The sequence below is a fragment of the Cantharellus anzutake genome (assembly GCF_015039405.1).
Source record: "Cantharellus anzutake strain C23 chromosome Unknown EI90scaffold_1, whole genome shotgun sequence".
Classification (NCBI taxonomy): domain Eukaryota; kingdom Fungi; phylum Basidiomycota; class Agaricomycetes; order Cantharellales; family Hydnaceae; genus Cantharellus; species Cantharellus anzutake.
The window spans coordinates 1,978,790-1,999,086 of record NW_024066951.1 but is presented as its reverse complement, the minus strand read 5'-3'; the positions used below and the strand labels follow the sequence as shown (position 1 = coordinate 1,999,086).

General features: G+C 47.7%; 2 protein-coding genes across 2 annotated transcripts; one reads left to right on the top strand and one right to left on the bottom strand.

The window, feature by feature from the left end:
* Nucleotides 1-348: 348 nt before the first annotated feature.
* Nucleotides 349-1,262, bottom strand: EI90DRAFT_3114807 (uncharacterized protein; the record flags this gene model as incomplete). The annotated part of the gene is made up of 2 exons (XM_039062714.1): nt 349-657; nt 705-1,262. The coding sequence occupies 2 exons, from the start codon at nt 1,260-1,262 to the stop codon at nt 349-351; spliced, it is 867 nt and encodes a 288-aa protein (XP_038923993.1).
* A 13,202-nt stretch (nt 1,263-14,464) lies between these two features.
* On the top strand, nt 14,465-15,242 carry EI90DRAFT_3149530 (uncharacterized protein; the record flags this gene model as incomplete). The annotated part of the gene is made up of 1 exon (XM_039065593.1): nt 14,465-15,242. One exon carries the CDS (start codon nt 14,465-14,467, stop codon nt 14,843-14,845), a length of 381 nt encoding a protein of 126 aa, XP_038923992.1. The 3' UTR covers nt 14,846-15,242.
* Nucleotides 15,243-20,297: the final 5,055 nt, after the last annotated feature.

Genomic DNA, 20,297 nt, shown 5'->3' with positions numbered 1-20,297 from the left:
TGCCTCAAGAAGAGTTTGAGTCCATTTTCTGGCAGCCAAAAACTGGTCTTTTTACACTCAAAGTGGCAGAGAGTCCTCCTGCTCCCCCAAACAAGCTGACTCCAGAAGAAAGTAGTAGTCAGCGAGGTGCATGACATCACACAGTAGCTGTCTGTGACTGTTTTCCATTCACTTTGTATATACTCTAGAATAATTTGTAGCATATAAGTTCCTGCTGTATTTTACGTTTGCTGAGCTTATGCCTTGCACTTGTGCCCAGCCCATAGGTTTAATAATGACACATGCAATATTTTCATTGTAAGATAACCTACATATCCTTCCAATGATTGGTTGTGATGTTTGGGTCACTCAACTGGGCAACATCTGTATCCATGTAGCTATCACATCCTTGTTGTCATTCACTTCCAACTTGTCAAGCAGTTGGACCACTCTCCTGGCAACCTTTCCTACATCAGCCCCCCTGTCACAAAGCTCATTTCCAATGGTGCTAATCATTCTCCAGTGTTGAGTAACATCTAAGACTTCAGGAGGTGGCTCCTTCTCAGTAATGTGCAGGGCAATGATGTCAATGTTGACATGTTTTCTTCCATTAATGCCTTCAAATGAACTGCTGGCACCATTTTCGATGCAGCCCACCACACTGAGTTTCATGCACACCTGAACAAGGTGTCAAAGGTGGGGGGCTCACTGCTTAGGCTTGATACAGATGATGGTGCCTCCAATGGTGCCCAGGATGTTGGACCTTCATTTACAGTGAGGTGTGTACTTCCATTAATCTTTAACACTGGTTGAACTTTGAGGGGAGTACTATGCAGTGTTGGATGGATGAGCCTAATTGGAGGGATGACCATTGGCATATGTGATTCCGGAATGGTTTGCTCCAAGAAGACACCGTTTTCTGGGTCATCAGGGAGTTGCAGCCCATGTCCTTGCTGGAAGCCTGAGTGTACACCTGATGGGAACGTTGTCAGGTTTATTACCTCTAACTTTACTGATGATGAAGACCTGCCTGGTTCAGGTGAGTTGCGAGGTGGTGTCTTGGGTACGATGCCATCATCCTGTGGACCTTTCATCTCATTCTCTGGTACCATGGCTTCTTTCATTTGGTTGTGGCCCCCAGGTGTCACATGGGGAGGTTTTGCCTTTGTGAGGGTGCATGTGCAAGTGGCTTTGGACTTCTTGCATCGCTTGGAAGACAGGGATGATATTTTATTATCACCAACCGAATCTCCTTCCATCTCCACAGTTGGGGGGCTTGGCATGCTTTCCTTATGTTTTTGGGTTCATGCTAGGATGACTGCTGTCTTTGCAATTGCCCTCCTTGTCTTGTGTTCAGGCAATATGTATTTCATAATGTTCCCATTTGCATCTGGTTGCATAGTGTAGCACCTCACGCTTCAGGTACTCGTCTGGTAAGCCCAAACCAGTGGGCTGTGTTTTTTTGAAGTTTCATTGACATTTTCCTCACCATCTGTCATTTGTTCCACCCTCAACATCTGCTCCGGATCCTGGTGAATGAGCTGCATTATACACCATGCAGACTCATGTGGGGTCCAATCACATGGTAGTGACTTGTTCAAGCATGGGACACTATGATGCCAACCAACAAAATGGAGATGACGCTCAAGCATGAATGAAAGTATGTTGGCAACTCTCCAGTTGTGCCCAAGCTCAGTCATCCCTGTTGCCTCCACTACAAGTAGATGTCAGATGAGCAATCAGACAGCATATGGGCTCTATGCAGTACAATATCATGTGACATGTAAATAACAACAACTAACCAACTATTACTACCCAAAACACCTGATATCCATGTTATTGTAAACACATCTGTTACAACACCTGTTACATTAATTGTAACATCTTCTCAATGTCACGGCCCCCTCCTGCACCTGAACGCTATAGAAATGGGCCAATTAGGCCCCATTTTTATAACATGCCCACCACACTCAGTGCAGCATTGGGGATGCAAGCCATAGGTCTTGTCTGCAAAGGCAAGGCCTTCCTTCCTTTTTAATGTGGGTGTGTGGTAATCCACATCGTTTGCATCACCCTCAACCTCTAATTTGATGGCCATGATTCCTGTTCCATTTCCCAAATACCTGTCCAGATCATCACTGAAATGGACACTTTGCTTCATATGCATCACAACAGTCTTGTCAGGATCTGGACCCCAGCTGGGAGTGGCCAGATGTCAGGGACAGCTCCAAAAGCGGCAAGGTCCCTGTGCGCAGGACTCGGTGGGACAAATAGCGGCTGTGCATAGTGGCGATCCCATTGCGGGGGGAGCGTCCCCGACCACTTAGTCTGAAGTGGGAAGTTGAGAAGAAGGCTGCTTCTTCTGTTCCCACTCCAGGCACTATTATATACATGTGGCTAGGGTCATGTGGAGGAAGCCACATCATCTCTGCACACAGCCGCACCTCCCTGGGTGTCTCTGTGGGAGATCCCGAAGGTGGCTGCTCAGTAGGCAGGAGTGTGCGCGGCACATGCGGCGATCAGGGGGGGTGGGGTTAGGTATGTAGTGGTACATGGAGAAAGGGAAATCAACTGTAGAATAGAAATAGAGAGAAAGGGGAAAATGGGGAAGGAGAGACGGGGAGTGATAGCGGAGTAGTGCAGTACAGCATGGGGTGCGGCATGGGGTCAGGCAGGTGTGCCCTGACACCAGAGGATGAGGCCAGGTGTGGAAGCCGGGGTTGTCAGAGACCAGGTTGAGATGAGGGAGTGTCTCCGTGGCGGAGGGCTTCGGCCTCAGCGACTTATGCCAGGAGTGCTGTGCCAAGTAACACATCCGTGCCCTAACTTACTAAACTGGCAACCAGAACTGAAGGGGGTAAACTCTAGTCGATTTTATTACCGAGGTGTAACCTATGTACAAGTTGAGTATATATATAGTTACAATGAGGGTGGGTCCACAAATGGTGGAGCAGAGCTAACGGGGTTAGACATTAGCTGATTGAATATTACCGACAAGTCGGGTTACGGGGTTAATGGAATGGTAGGCGATAACCCAGAAATGGAAAGGAGGGATAGGCCCGAAGGTGGGCTTGCAGGGCAAGCGAATGTATTGCCCAGCGGAGGTGGGAGTGCGCTAGCGGATGTCAGAGCTGTCCGGAAGCCTTCAGGGCTCCATACTTAGGGAGGCATAGGTAATAAATTGAAAGGAGGGGGTGGTGACCATCGAGGGGTACCGAGGTGATTGCAGAATATGGGAGCTCCGAGGTTAGTGAAGAAGGAGTGGAGGTAGACTGGAGGGATTGGAGGGAGTGGAAGTTGGTGGCCGGGGATGTGTCAGAACCATGTGAATCTTTGCCGATGGTAGCTGTAGGCGACTGAACATTGCCTGCTAGTGGTACAGGCATCCTACACACGACCAAGCTTTAGCGAGGGATAACTGTCAGGTCACGGTCCATGTATGTAGGGGGTCATGTGACCCAGGGAGGTCACTATCATCCTACCCACTGTGAATCATACATATTTGATACTCACAGCTGGGTTCTAGGACACCCACCTTACACCTTTTTGAGTACTTTTTGTCTGATATCACACTGATCCCTGGCATCGCTAGGAACCACCACAATTTTATGTGGAAAACAAGTGAGTTCAAACTTTCATTCAAATTCCACTTGCCACTCCGGCAAGCAAAAGACCCTTGCAACTAGCAAGGAGACAAAACCCCCAGTCAATAAGACTGGGAAACAGGTGAAAGTAATGCCAGCACAACCCCTTATGTGCCAGGCAGAGCTGTCACCTGTAGCAGGAGAACCTCCTTTCACGAGGGTGCGCAAATTCAGTCATCAGAAGACCCTTGCTTTCGCAAGGAGATGACTTCTCCTGCACTTCACCCAACTCAGTTGGGTACAAAGGCTTTGTGTGATGCCTCCCAGTTGTGCAGGGAGCCAAATCCAGGCAAAACTTATGTGGCAAAACCTGCCACATCATCATTTATGCCCAGGCTCCTCCACCCGGGCCTCAAAGCATTACTCCTCCCATTCTATGTGATGGGAAGGCATCAGAAGCAACCAAACGATTGCTCCTGCTCACACAGGGAGCTGTTTGGAGCTCCAGAAAATGTGGAAAAATCGTCCACATCTTCAGATTCATCTCGCATCACCCACGCGACATCCAGCTTGCAATATTGCAGCAAGCCGGTTCACTCCCAAGTCTATTTGACTGGGAGTTACACAAAACCATCAAACGATCACTCCCACTGGCACAGGGAGCCATTTTTGATTCCAAAAAATGTGGAAAAATCTTCCACATCTCCAGCATCGTCTCGCATTAACCGTGAGACGTCCATATTGCAATATAGCAGCAATTTGGTTCACTCCCCAGTCTATACAACTGGGAGTTGTCATGAACAACCAAATGACCATTCCTGCCTGCGCAGGGAGCCGTTTGGAGTTCCAAAAAATGTGGAAAAATCGTCCACATCTACGGAATCGTCTCGCATCAGCCGCGAAACGTCCAGCTTGCGATATAGCAGCAAGCCGGCTCACCCCCCAGTCTATGCGACTGGTAGTTGTACAAATCGATCAAACAACAGCTCCTGCCAGCACAGGGAGCTGTTAGTGATCGCAAAAAATGTGGAAAAACTTCCACAGTGTCTACATCGTCTCACATTAACTGTGAGACGTCCAGCTCGCAAAATAGCAGCATGCTGGTTCAATCCCCAGTCTATGTGACTGGGAATTGTGCAAAACAATCAAACAACAACTCCTGCTCGCGCAGGGAGCCGTTTTTGATTGCAAACAATGTGGAAAAAATCTCCACATCGTCGTTACCATCTCGCAGCCATAGTGAAACGTCCAGCTCGGCGCCTAGGCGCGAGCCGGTTCAAACCCCAGTCTACAAGACTGGGAATCATCCAAAACACTCATGGAATGACCCCCGCTTGCACAGGGAGCCAGTCCTGAGTGAAAGAAATGTGGAAAAAATCTCCACATTGCGGTCATCGTCTCACAACTGCAGTGAGACTAGCGCTTCATCCAGGAATGGGCGCATCCACTCTAACATGGACAAAGAGTCCATGTCACCCAAATCGACACATAAACCCGCATCGATTTCGCCTCTATCCAAGGCACTTCTGGACTTTGTCCAGTTCCCACCTGAATGGAGGGTGGGGAGTACAGAACAGATAATCACCAGACTAAAAGTCTGGGAATCGATAAGGAAGACCAAGGCACACAGTCAGTGCCTTGGGAACCCCAGATCTGGGGGACAACCATCGTTGCATGGACTTAACATGCGCGATATTTCTTATCCTTCTTTGGATATGCGGGAGCAGAGGGGATTCTCCCAGAATATGGTGGAATGGCACCACATCGGGCCACAGGATGACCACCCACACTCAGGGCCAGGTTCATCAGGTGGTGGGAAGTGGTCTAGCCAATTACCCTTTGGGAAGTCACCCATTGCTGAAGCAATGCCAACACCGGTTTTTCCTCTGGAAAAACCTCATGGTCTATCCATGAGAGACAGAGATCACACTCTCTGTAACCTACTCTTGGGGAAAATTTTTCAACTTTTTCCCTTTCATCATCTGAAAGGGATACCACTATACCGTCTACTCACTATGGGGAAACCCACAGTGATCCACCTGTCCAGCCAACAGATAAACCACCCCCAAGGGAGGTTAAATTCATCATCTGACTTTCAGATGATGTGACCTTACCCAATACTGGGTAAAACCGCTTCCTAGATCAGGAAGCAGGTGGAGTGATGCCAGGTCTCACAAGGCCAATCGTTCCTCTGGCCATACCCTTATATGGTGTCAGGGCAATAGCCCTGAACCCCGAGTCACATGTAAATTAGATACACATAGTCACGTGGGCAAGCGGGAACCTCCGGGTAACCGCTTACACACCACCATAAAATACACTATCTTGTATCACTTACGGCCTTGTGTGCTGAGCCACCCTAAGACCTCACACATAGACCGAGGTTCCTACTTCGAAAGCTGGGGCAGGACTCCGACAGGAGTCTGCCGGGCCCTGATAACGGATCTGAGCGAGGTGCATTTCCTTGTGAAGGAAGTGATGGAGGGAGTCGAGATCTACAGAGTACTCCTGGGTGCATACTGATGTTAGGTCTCGCTCTGGGTGAACGGTGATGTTCGGATGGTAGCCTTTGTTGGCAAAGAACGGAGAGATGCCTGTGGTGGCATTCGGAGCATTGTTTTATGCAAACTCCGCAAGAGGCAGGAGTTCAGACCAATTGTCCTGCTGGTAGTTACTGTAGATGCACAGGTACTGCTCAAGCGTCTGGTTCATCTGTTCGGTCTGACTGTCTCCTTACAGGAGGTGAAGTGGAGGCGGATGTCGAGGGCCTTACCAAGTGAATGGAAAAAATGAGAGACAAACTCCGGACCCCTGTCGGAGGTGATGTGGGAAGGAACTCCATGCTTGGAGAACACATGGAGGAGGAAGAGCTTGGCCAGTTCCAGAGAGGTGATGGTATCATGGGTAGGAATGAAAATGCGCTGTTTGGACAGGCGGTCCACGACAACCAAGATGGAAGTGAATCCAGAAGAGGAGGGTAGCTGTTCGATGAAATCCATGGAGATGGAGTTCCAAGGACATTCGGGGATGGGGAGTTGTTTGAGCAAGCTGTAAGGCTTATGATGGGGGACTTTGGCATGGGCACAAGAAGTGCAGGAGGAGACGTAACTCTTGACAAAGTTACGGATGCCCAGCCAGGTATACTCATGATGTACTAAATCCAGAGTCCGGTTTTGACCAAAGTGTCCAGAAAGTTGGTGGTTGTGTTTGTCTCACAAAACATGGAGATGGAGATCGTTGGAATCCAGAACATAAATGCGGTTGTCCAGCCTTAACAGGCCTTCAGCATCAATGGACCAGTGGGAGTTGGGGAGGTTGGGGGAAGCGAGATGAGAAGAGATTGTGGTATTGGAGGAGAGGGAGGCTAGAATGTCTCAATGGAGAGCCTCTGTGTCGACCAGTATGGCTGCTCGGATTACTGTGGCAGCTAGGAATGTGGCTTGTAAGGACGCAGTGAGCTGCTCCGAAGTGAAGACCGGTCGGAAGTTCTGTGGATTGATGTGAGCGTAGTCCATATCCCCCTCTTTGGGATAGATGTCCCAGCGTCTAGTCAACACATCTGGTTTTACTCCGAGTCTTCCGGGACGGAATTGGACCGTCATGTGGAACTGGGAGAGGAACTCCAACCAGCAGGCTTGCTGCCGGGTCAAGAGTTTGGTGGTGGAAAAATACTTGAGGTTCTTGTGGTCAGTGACGACGTCGATTGGGGTTCCTGAACCTTCAAGGTAATGATGCCACGATTGGAATGCATCATGACAGTAACTTGCAAAAAGTGTAATGGTGGTTCATGAACCATCATGGAAGTCATGACATTTCATGAATGGTCACCAAACTTCATGAAGCAGCATGAAGTGTCATACACAGTCATGCCAGTTCATGACAAACCATCATGGAATTTCATGAGATGTCATGAACCTGCATGGGGGGTCATGATTGCTCATGACTTAAATGGTTCCAGGCAGGTTTTGAGTGGTTACATGCCTGTCTATGAAGTGTCATGAAGTGTCATGAGCATTCATAAAGGATCATGGACCCTCATGGACCTTCATGAATCACTATGAGTCTTCCCAAGAATCATTGTGATTGATCATAAATTAGGATTGTTGGTACAACAATGACAGTTGGGGGCATAATGGTTAATTACATGTTACCCTTCAGTTGAAAGTGATATGAAAGCATCACACAAGAGGGGGTTGCTCTAGTTGATTTCAGACTAAGGTCCCTGAAAGTATTTACAAGGTATAAATAAGGGAGAGAAATCATGGGAAGGGCCAGTTTGTTATGGAAATGGGAATTTCCCATTTTAGACTCTTATGGGTTCTGTATCACATGATTTGTATAGTAATTAAGTTTAACCAATCAATAATTAACCAAAAACCCGCTGCCACACTACCTGTTCAACAACATGTTAAACCATCTGTGAAACCACCTGTAAACCCTTATGTCCAACCCCCTTCCCTATTCCTGTGCCAGAATGGACGAAAATGGGCACTTCCGGCCCCATTTTTGTAACACAGTTGGTCCAGTGCAGAAATGAGTGGGGATTATCAAAGACAAGAACCCAGGTGAAGAATGAATATGTAAATTATTGACACTTGATCTGCTACTATATTGGCACCCAGGTTGTCAGTTGCCTCCCTACTTTGCCTCTGTCATATCCATACAATCCTGACCTCCGCTCTGGGCTCCTGGAACTCCAAACCTGACTTCCGGAGTCCTACTTCCCTTCCGTCACCTCCTCCTTGCTGACTCCCAAGAGGTTATCCCACCTCCGGCTCTGACACCACCTTTGGTCCGACTCCGGGACATTCCGGGTCCGACCCCAACCTCGACACCTTCCAGATGAGTATGCAAAACCTATGCTCCCGACTCCGGACCTCCACTCCGGAATCCCGTTCACGTCTCCATCTCCGGAACCTCCAGTCTTAGCTCTGACCTTGGACTTTGACCCCACCTCTGCTTATACCCATTGTATTGGTTAGCTCATTCCATTTAATTACGTTTGCCAATATTCCGGAGTTTAACTGACTTTCTGGACTTATGTCAGACCTTGCAACTATTGCATTGCTCCATTCAATTCCGCTATTCTCCCTCATTCCTATTTGGGCTGCTGCTTCCTTTCTATTCAGTCAGCTAGCCATTCCCCACTCCCAACCTCCTTCCTTCCTCCTTGGGCCTTGGCCCTTCATTCCTCCTTTGAGAAACACCATTGAGTCAAACCCTTGACCCTCGGTGTTGTTCCTCTTTCCATCTCCCTTTGTCTCCTTTCGTCCTACCCTCGCTCCTTTTGATTCTGGACCCCTCCTTATATACAATGTACATAGTAACTTGTAACCTCAGTCCGAAATCGACATGAATTCCCCCCAAGAGACTTTCCCTCTGCTAGATCCAAAATTAGGGACCCCTAGGACAACCAGCAATGGCACAGCGCTCCGCCTGAGTCGCTGAGGCTAAGGTCCTTCCATGCTAAGTCTCCAATTCCATTCCGGAGTCGTCCGAATCTGCATGTTCTAACAGCCTCTTTGTTTAATTGTTCATTCCACTCTCATTCATTCTCTCACTCTCTGTCTCCCTGGTTCTTGTGTTCTCCCTTCCGTATTTATGCATTGTAGATAGTATACTACCTATGTACCTCAGTTTGAATGTCAACTAGAATACCCCCAAGTCCTCTTGTCCATAGTTGTCAGGGACAGCTCTGAAAGTGGCAAAGTCCCAGCATGGGGGACTTGATGGGAGGAGTAGTGGCTATGCATAGCAGTGGTCCTGTCATGGGGTGAGCATCCCTGACCACTTAGTCTGAAGTGGGAAAGTGAGAAGAAGGCTGCTTCTTCTGTTCCCACCCCAGGTGCTGTTATATACATGTGGCTGAGGTCACATGGAAGGAGCCATGTCATCTCTGCACACAGCTGCACCCCTCTGGGTGTCTCTGTGGGAGATCCTGGGGGTGGCCACTGTGTGGGTGGGAATGTGTGCAGTGGGTGTGGTGATAGGGGCAGTGGCATTAGGGTGTAGTGGCACAGGAGGGGTGTGCAGTGTTCCCAGGTATGTGGGTGCACCGGTGGTACATAGAGAAAGAGGAAAAAGGAAAGGTGAGGGGAAGGTGAGATCACCTCTGACTTCATCTTCACTTGAGCCTACATTGCCACCAGGTTCCCTCCACTACACCTGAATACAGGATAGCCTAGAGCATGTGGCACAACACTCCCACTGAGTTGTTGAAACCAACATCTCAACCCCCTGATGCCTTGCAATGGAGTAACCTATCAGCTAAGTGATCACTCACACTGCCATACTCTGCTCCACTTCCCATGAATCCCTCAAGCACTGTTTCTGACACCAAGCAGCAAAGGTGGCTGGAGGAAAAGTGGAGTTCAGTGCAGTGCCAACACAAGTCCATGAGTTGGAGGTTGGTCAGTCAGTGCTGTCACAAATAAGGTCTGTCACATGACAGTTCATAAGTGCTTGTGACATCTCATGCATTGACTCATCATACATGTTCATGGAGCATTATGAATGTCCATGATGCATCATGGGACATTATAGCATTTTACATGATGGGGAAAGGTCAAAATAAACATATGACACTCCATGACACTCCATGAGCATTTGACTGAGTCTTCCAGTGCGAAGTCGATCGTGCATTGTATGGAATTCTACAGCAAGAGCGAAATCAGTAGCTGTGGGCATGGGTTAGCTATGGGAGTGGAAATGGGGCGTACTGCTGTGCCCGATCCTCCCATTCGACCTATGGTTCCCCAGTAGCGTGATACCGAGTTCTGGGTAGTTTGGCACTGGAGCCGGTTGATGGTGGTAATGACAAGGAGAAGTGAGGGCACAATGAGGATTGAGGGTTGAGTGTTTGAGGGTCAGTGCCAATGTTGTTGAAGTGCTGAAGGAGAGAACGAAGGAAGGTCAGTTGGGAGGTTCAAACAAGACCACCACCAAGCTGTTCCCTGGTTCTTTAGTTAGGATGGGGAAGTGTACTAGTATTATTTATTGTAAATATAGTACCAATCCGAGTGTTTTGGCTAATTCTATTTTTATAGGTTAGTTTTAAGGTTCCTAGGAATTGACTTACAGATAAACTGAGCCCTGCGGAGCTGTTTCTTTATTGAAATTTCTTAATTTGTCTAGGTGTAATTCTGTGTAGCGTTGTTTAATTTGGAATTTAACTTGAATTTAATCTTCTACTTGGTGAAGTTTCAAAGATTCTATTCAGTTAATGGATTTGGATTGTGTCTGGAGTGTCCCTTGGGTTTGTTTTATTTTTGTCTTATTTTATTGCTTGTTTTAACAGTAGCAAGATAACTGTTTTGTGTTTACACTTTGAAATCTGGAGTGTTAACCAGCTCTCCTGTTGAAATATTTACTTAATATTTCTCTCCTTAATTGCTGCCTTTTACTACAGTGGCAATCTTAACTGTATATCACTTTTTCGCACTGGAGTGACAACCAGAAATGCTTGAGAAAAATAATACTCTATTTTCTTACTTCTCTAGGGGGGGGCAAAAAGTTGCAGAAAGGGTCTCCCTTTTATACTCCTTGGGTCGCCTTCCTTTTTCACGCTCTACCTTCTATTTACAGGATTTATTTACAGTGTATTTTTCTCAAACTGAATAAAAAATGAAATTTTCATGCTATAGTTCTACTGCGCTTTTGCTGTGCTGAACTGCGGTTCTACTGCAGTCAGACTGTGCCTAGAATCCTTATTGTCCTCCCTCGCCTAAGCTATTTTAATGGTTAAATAGAACTTGGCTGCACTGCATTTGTCGCAGTTACCTATTTCAAATTCCCTATATATACCATTAAATTTGCTATGACTCGATGATTCTGAATTCAAACTTCGCATTACTATGCGTATGGCTGTGCTGAGACCTTCAGCTGATTTATTCCAATTTTATTTAGTGACATTTAGTTAAAATGAGACTGAAATGGTAAATGAGTGAATTATTCAGGTTTGAAACTGAAAGAAAAAGTTGCCCGTAGTCAAGAATTACTCAAACAAATGTGTTATAGCTCTCCACTTCATTAGAACATCGTTCCCTAAAATTCCTGCCATGGTCTGTCATAGTTTAGTGGTTTTCGTGAATTTCGTTCATATTCCCTGATTCCCTTTTGTATTATCACATCCTAATCCTCCATATGTATTGTTCATTGTTATAGTAGGTCGTCCTTGAAGATATCATATTTTTATGCACCTTATTTAGGACTCTGGACCTCTTGAAGCTGTCTTCCTGCATGTTTCCAGATTTCTAACTTCATGTCCTTGTATCTCATTCATTTCTGGATGTTTTCTCACGTTCTTGGTATCATAAATTTCCATTTATTCCCACCTTTCCAATGGTACTAAGGTTGTGACCTATTTCCTGGTATTTGTTGAGTTAGCAAAAGTTCACGCGCACATTCGGTAATCATGTGTGTCGTTCCCATAGTCGTTCGTATGCAGGCACCGTTTCCGTTTAATTGTTCAGGATTTATGATATGCGCAGGTGTTTATTTCTTTCATATGGGCTTCTGTGATTTATTTCAGATTTTCCCCTCATGATCTAAGGTTGTTTTGTACTTTCTGTGCTTTGTTTTGACCGGGCTCTTCCTTATTTGGACGGAAATTGGTCTTCGTGATCTGCCGAAGTGCAGATCTCGGTTCTGATGCGCAGGGAAATCTCGGTTCTGATGGCCGGTTCCCTGCGCATCGCCACCCTCACATGTCATTACACATGATTGTCAGAGACCAGATTCGAGATGAAGGAGTGTCTCCGTAGCGGAGGGCTTTGGCCTCAGCGACTTCTGCCAAGAGCGCTGTGCCTAGTGACATGTCCGTGCCCTAACTTACTGACTGGCAATCAGAACCGAAGGGGGGGTAACTCTAGTTGATTTTATTACTGGAGTGTAACCTATGTACAAGCAGGATATATATATGGTTACAGCGAAGACAGGTCCGCAATTGGTGGAGCCGAATGGGGCGGAGCTAACGGGGTTAAAGCATTAGCCGACTGAATATTACTGACGAGTCGGGTCGCGGGGTTAGCGGTAAGGCAGGCGATAACCCAGAAACAGAAAGGAGGGATAGGCCCAAAGGTGGGCTCTGCAGGGCAGGCGAGTGTATTGCCCAGCGGAGGCAGGAGTGTGCTAGCGGACGTCGGAGCTGTCCGGAAGTCTTCAGGGCTCCATACTTCGGGAGGCGTAGGTAATAAATTGAAATGAGGGGGTGGTGACCATCGAGGGGTACCAAGAGGATTGCAGAATACGGGAGCTCCAAGGTTAGTGAAGAAGGAGTGGAGTTAAACCGGAGGGAACGGAGGGACCGGAAGTCGATGGCTGGGGATGGATATGACAATGATGCAGATTTCTATATTCCTGTCATGGGTATAACTTCACAGCGGCTGGACCGTTTGGGCTGAAAATTTGCATAACTATAGTTCCCCATTTTTCATAATTTCCGTGTAAATTTCGTTGTGTGTTTGAATTATGGATCCTACGCAAACATCGTCTTTTCCCTGAGCTCGGACTTTTGATGTCGCTATTCCCGTTATTGGATATCTCATTAACACATGATCCTTTTATTATGAAAATTTGGGAGGATTAAGATTAGATCCCTTCCTTTCTAATGGGCTATCAAGCTTGTCTCGGTCGTTACTGGTTAATTTTTGCGCTTGCCTTTTAGACATTGTCCTCATTTTGCAGGAGTTTTAGTCATATCTCCGTCGTTTATGGGTAGTTTCCCCTGTAATTACTCTCATTGGGTCCGTTTGGGGGACATCTACATTCCCTATTATAGACACGACTTTGAACTTTGCATTAGTTCCTGAGAAATCCTTGTTCCATGGTACTTCCATCCTTGGCTACGTGTGTGGACGTGGGAACGTAGTTTCCATGGAGGTTCTCTGATTGTTTTTATAGTCAAATCTTGGTCGATTGTCCTAATTCTTGGTTTAATATTTGCTATAAATTCTCCCAAGAATTCCGTCTCGTTGATGGTAAGCTTGAAACACTTTTGCTATTTTTCTTTCTTTTGTATAGTCATAATAATTCGTAAAAATTCGTAAAAATTCGTAAAAATTCGTAAAAATTCGTAAAAATTCATTAAAATTCAGGCCCTTCTATTTTCTCATATCTACTTGTCGTATGAGGTTTTGTGATTTATCTGGCATATTTTCATAATGGGTTTTCATAGTGTGACCATTATTTCTCCTACACCGCCCGACCCCCGCTCCGCTTCCCTGCTCCGCACCGCTCCTCCCTCCTCTCCCTCTTCCTTTCTCCTGTTCTCCTTTCTTTCTTTCTCTCTTTCTCTCTCTCTCTTACATGGACCACCTTTCCTGCTGCTCAATGTATCACTGGCACGCATGCCCATTTCCCCTCCTGTATCTTACCATCCCTATATTGCTGCCACTGCCACTGCACTCGCCCTGCACCCACAGCAGGCTGTTATGGAAATGGGAATTTCCATTTTAGACTCTTATGGGTTCTGTATCATGTGATTTATATAGTAATTAAGTTTAACGAATCAACAATTACCAAAAAACCCGCTGTGCTAACATCTGTTAAACCTCATGTTACAACATCTGTGAAACCACCTGTAAAACCTATGAACCGCCTCACCTCCACTTTCCACTTTCCTGCGCCAAGAACAGACGAAAATGGGCGCCTCTGGCCCCATTTTTGTAACACGGGCCCTCTCAGGATCTCCCGCAGAGGCACCCAGAGAGCCGTGGCTGTGTGCGAGGGTGACGTGGCGCACCCCATGTGATTGATACCGCATGTATATAATAACAGCTGAAGTGGGAACCGAAGAAGTAGCCTTCTTCTCACATTCCCACTTCAGGCAAGTAGTGTAGCTTTCCCTTTTAATGATAACTCACATTCCCACTTCAGACTAAGTGGTCGGGGACGCTCACCCCATGCCGCTACGCACAGCCGCTACTTGTCCCACCGGTCCCGCATGCCGGGACCTTGCCGCTTTCGGAGCTGTCCCTGACAAAGAACCATTGCCTAGCAATGCTGGACTTGTGGGGTTCCCTCCCATCTCCATCCACAATCCCGATATCTTTGCATCTCTCCCTGGCCCCTCGAACAGCCAGCCTGCCGGTACTTTTCATGGCATGCCATATGGACTGGTTTCAACCCCAGCAATTCCGCCTTTCAGCTACCCATTCACTGCTCACCAACACCATTTCCCACCTATGATGGGTATGGAGGTGCCAGGGATGTCTCCCAGTGTCCTGACAGCTGATCCACAACAATCGCAGACTTTCTTCAACTTTAATCATATGAACACATAAGCTTCTTATAATCATTCCATTTGTACAATATTTTTGCAAGCTTTCCCCTCATGCTAATGTTTATCTCATTATCTTAATGTCATTGCTTCATTTGTATATACGATTGCACTCATACTCCATATCATGCTAATGGTTGTCTTGATATCATTTGTACATACTCTCACAAGTCTTCATCGCAATGCTACTCTGTTTGCGCAATCTCATTTCCGTTCAATATCGCAGTACCACTCCACACGAACTGTAAGTAGGGGCAGCGGCCGCTGAAGTTAATTCACACGCTTGTATATACAAGTGGATATACAACTGTATATACAGGCTGGGTTTTGCCTATTAGGGGCCAACAAAAGTTATACAAATAATCCACCTAATGAGGCTTTGCCCACTGGGTGTCCAAGGTGGGCGGAACACCAATGGACAGTCATCATAGAATTTGGGGCAGTGAAATTGCTAGGATCATAAAGTGTTGGGAAAAAGCACGCAGTAAGCTAGGATCTGACTTAAGTGGACCAAGTGGCCGCGTTTGACCGCCAATCGACCTTTCCTTTGTCTCAACCAATTTGCATCATCGATCGATCCAAACTCCGACATCATTTTGGTTATGCAGAAACAATAACAATGTGCTCTGCGATCCCCCGATGTGCGACCACCATTTTGTCCTGTCCATCAGGTACATGAGAAAGAGAGTGGCAGCTGTCACTCAACTTTCCACCATGCTCCATTCACATGTTTCAACTCTTTTTGTCTTTTCCTTAGTGCTTTCGTTGGCCTGCTGCCGCTACCTCTCGTACAACCACTGCAACAACGACATCCCATTCATCTTCTAGAGCAGTAATGTGGATAAAAAGAAGAAGATGAGGGATTTGGATGGAAGAATGTATGACCCTTCCGGGACGGACGACCGTTGGGATGTTCATCCTTGGTGGAGATGGGTCCATGGTCCTTACTCAGATGACTGGCTGGCCATTGACAATGAAGATGAAATCAGAATAAAGCGTGTGGATGATAGTTGTCATATCCATACAATCCCAACCTCTGCTCCGGGCTCCCGGAACTCTGAACCAGACTTCCGGAGTCCTACTTCCCTTCCGTCACCTTCTCCTTGCCGACTCCCAAGAGGTTATCCCACCTCCGGCTCTGACACACCCTTCGGTCTGACTCCAGAACATTCCGGATCCGACCTCAACCTCGACACCTTCCAGATGAGCACGCAACACCTATGCTCCTGACTCCGGACCTCCGCTCCAGAATCCTGTTCGCATCTCTGTTTCCGGAACCTCCGGTCTTAGCTCCGACCTCGGACTTTGACCCCACCTCCACTTATATCCATTGTATTGGTTAGCTCATTCCATTTAATTACGTTTGCCAATATTCCGGAGTTTAACTTCCGAGTTCGGACTTTCTGGACTTATGTCGGACCTTGCAACTATTGCATTGCTTCATTCAATTCCGCTATTCTCCCTCATTCCTATTTGGGCTGCTGCTTCCTTTCTATTCAGTCAGTCAGCCATTCCCCACTCCCAACCTCCTTCCTTCTGTCAGGGACAGCTCCGAAAGCGGCGAGGTCCCGGTGCGAGGGACTCGATGGGACAGATGTCGGCTATGCGTAGCGGCGGTCCCGTCGTGGGGTGAGCGTCCCCAACCACTTGGTCTGAAGTGGGAAGTTGGTTTATCATTAAAAGGAAGAAGCTATGGTACTTACCTGAAGTGGGAAGTTGAGAAGAAGGCTGCTTCTTCTGTTCCCACCCCAGGCGCTATTATATACATGCGGTCAGGGTCACGTGGAGGAGGCCACGTCATCTCCGTGCACAGCCGCACCTCCCTGGGTGTCTCCGCGGGAGATCCCGGAGGTGGCCGCTCGGTAGGCAGGAGTGCGCGCGGCGCGAGCGGCGATCGGGGGAAAGGGGTTAGGTATGTAGTGGTACATAGAGAAAAGGGAAATCGACCGTAGAATAAAAAGAGAGAGAAAGGGGAAAAGTGAGGAAAGAGACTCGGGGGGTGATATCGGGGGAGCGGAGTAGGGTAGTGCGGCGCGGGGCGCGGGGTTGGGCGGGTGTGCCCTGACACCTTCCTCCTTGGGCCTTGGCCCTTCACTCCTCCTTTGGGAAACACCATTGAGTCAAACCCTTGACCCTCGGTGTTGCCCCTCCTTTCAGCTCCCTTTATCTCCTTTCGGAGTACCCTCGCTCCTTTTGATTCCAGACCCCTCCTTATATACAATGCGCATAGTAACTTGTAACCTCAGTCCAAAATCGACCTGAAATGCCCCCTAGAGACTTTCCCTCTGCTAGATCCGAAATTAGGGACCCCCAGGACAACCAGCAATGGCACAGCGCTCCACCTGAGTCGCTGAGGCCGAGGTCCTTCCACGCTAAGTCTCCGATTCCACTCCGGAGTCGTCCAAATCAGCCTGTTCTAACAATAGTATGGAGGGCCTGAAACTAGATGACAAAGAAACTGGAGGTGGGGAGGGATGATATATTCGTCCACCAATGATCGCTTCAATGGAAGGATCGGATCAGAGGAAAGGAATGCAGGGAGGTTTGAACCGTAGGTATTGCACAGTATATACATCAGCAAATTCCCTCGATCAAAATCAGGCACTTGATTGGATCTAAACTGTCTGAAGTGAGCAAACCAACTGATTGGCTTTAATAAAGGTCTCTCAATTCATCCACTTTGTAATCGAGCTCTCACTTTGAAGCACTAACATGCGGGGTGGTTCTCCTAGTTCTCCTAGCTTCACCCGACTCATATTCATGATTCCTGCACTCCCAACACTTCTAATGCTTCTAGGCTTCATTTACACACAATCCCTGCACTTCTGGTGCTTCCAGTACTTCTGTGCCTCATGGGTTTTTAAGCTTGCAACACCCATCCTTGTTATGGAAATGGGAATTTCCCATTTTAGACTCTTATGGGTTCTGTATCATGTGATTTATATAGTAATATAGTTTAACGAATCAATTAACCACCAAAATCGCCACTTGTGAACTATTTGTTAAACCACATGTTACACCAACTGTGAAACCATTGTAACCTCTAATGGACCCTCTCCCTTCCTCTCCCTTCTCTCCTGCGCTCAGAACGGACGAAAATGGGCGCCTCCGGCCCCATTTTTGTAACATTGGTGCCCCAACCCCGGTCGCATCCAGGAATCCGGAAATGCGACCTTCTGTGCAGGAATCAAGGCCCCAGAACCTCGCATTGAGGCCCCCAGAGGATCGCCAGAGGGCGATTTTTCTTTTGCAGCAAGTTCTGGAGGAGTTCTCTAGTGGAACGCTTCCAGACGCGCGCGCACCGCTGGAATTACTGCTGGAATGGAGGCAGTTGTCCTTGGAGTTGATTGGGATGGAACACCATTACGATCGGACCACTGGAGCACCCCTCTATCGTCTGAAACGCCCGCGCCGCCACCAATTGCGCTTTATTGTCCAAGAAGCGCGAAAATTCACTCAAGCGGCAGCAGCGCTGGGACTTATGCACCACGATTTCGAGGTGGACTCATGCGATACCTGCGTGGCATTGTGTGGGGGATCTCAGCTGAGTATCATCCGTCTGGCTTGGGACTTTCTCATTGGGAGATTGGCGAAGATTTATTCACATTTTGAACGCGTCAGAAAGGCCGCTTCCTCATTTCCATCTGAAATAGCGCCTTCTAGCCCCATTCCGACGCACACCCAGCCACACCCAGCCGATCTCCTTCCCCAATCGCCCACTCCAACACCATCCAAACCCCCGATTTCGCGTCAGCTTCATGCAATGGCGCGTCCGCTTGCGCAGACGTGTCTGGCTCATGAACTGGTCGATTTTGGGTCAAAATCGACACCCAAACCGGCGATTTCGTCGCGTTTGGTCGTTCCAACTCCCCTCCCAGCTCCTCAGTGCCCTTCAACACCGTCACATCCGCCAAATTCGACGCAAATGCGAATTTCGACGCGTCTGCGGCTCCCTCCTCCACACCCGGTCGATCCACCGCCCATTCCCTGGCACACCCGGCCCATTTCCGTGCGCCCCATACCCTCTCCAGTCCCCCAATCGCTGTGCCGCCCCCAGAAGCGCCGCGTCCCCTCTCTGTTTCTCCTCCACCTCTGCCGATTCCGACAAATCCAAATCCACATCCGCTCCCTCTCTCCCACCATTCTCCCCCACTTCCCTCAGTGTGGCCACCTCTCTGCCGCACTCCAACTCCGTCTCCGGCTCCACACCCATTCATGTGTGGTGTGGGTCCACCTCAGCCCCAGGTCCACTCTGGGGCACTTCTGCCTCCCCCAAGGCTTTTGGGGCCTATGCGACCACCTGGTGAGCCACCTCCCTGTGGGACCATAGGAGTCTGGGGGGCTGAGGCCTCATTTACTTTATTTCTTATAATTTCTTATAATTTTGATGTTTTATTTCGTAATTTAAACCTCATGCCAAGCTTTCCCACTGGGTTTTGGTGCTGGCTGAGGGACTTTTTCTTTATTGTGAGACTTCTCTCAACCTTTCCTTTTTCTTTTCTTTCTTTCAATTTGGGAACTGTTGTCACTCTGCACAGAATCCCCTAAGAGTCTGGGGGGCGATGTTATGGAAATGGGAATTTCCCATTTTAGACTCTTATGGGTTCTGTATCATGTGATTTATATAGTAATATAGTTTAACGAATCAATTAACCACCAAAATCGCCACTTGTGAACTATTTGTTAAACCACATGTTACACCAACTGTGAAACCATTGTAACCTCTAATGGACCCTCTCCCTTCCTCTCCCTTCTCTCCTGCGCTCAGAATGGACGAAAATGGGCGCCTCCGGCCCCATTTTTGTAACAATCCTAGTCCAGATGAACATATATATATATATATTTGTTTTTCTGTTGGTCTGGAAGTCACATTCAAAAGGGAAAGTGCGAGAACATGGGAAAGGACAAGGTAGGAAAGCACAAGAAAATAAGAAAATGGAAAGGTGCAAGACAGCAGGAAATAATAGAGGGAGGGGAATCAAGAGAATGAAATCAAGACCGTCAAAATTCTGCCAAAATGGTCATTATGTCAATCCCACCCGCTCTCACAACTCAATGGCGCCATAGCAAGAGCCGGATCAATAGTAACCTAGGAGTACAAGACTGTTAGCAACATTGCATCTAGCTGTATGATGCATGCTTACATCCACATTATCGTTGCAATGAGGAGCCATTGCAGTGAGATGATGATGACCATTCATACTAAATTGAGACGGAAGCTGGAATGGGAACTCCTGAGTTCGCACCTACAGGGAAAGCAGGAAAAATATTGTTCCTGTGGAGTGATGAATTGATTGTCACATATACATTCGGAAGTCATGCCGACATCGAGACTGAAACCTTATTAGGATGCCCAGGAGGCAGCTTGGGAAAAACCTCAGAGTGGGCTGCAATGTAATGTGAGCGCCACCACTAGAAATGGTAACCTGAACCCAACTCACATTGCACTGGTTGAA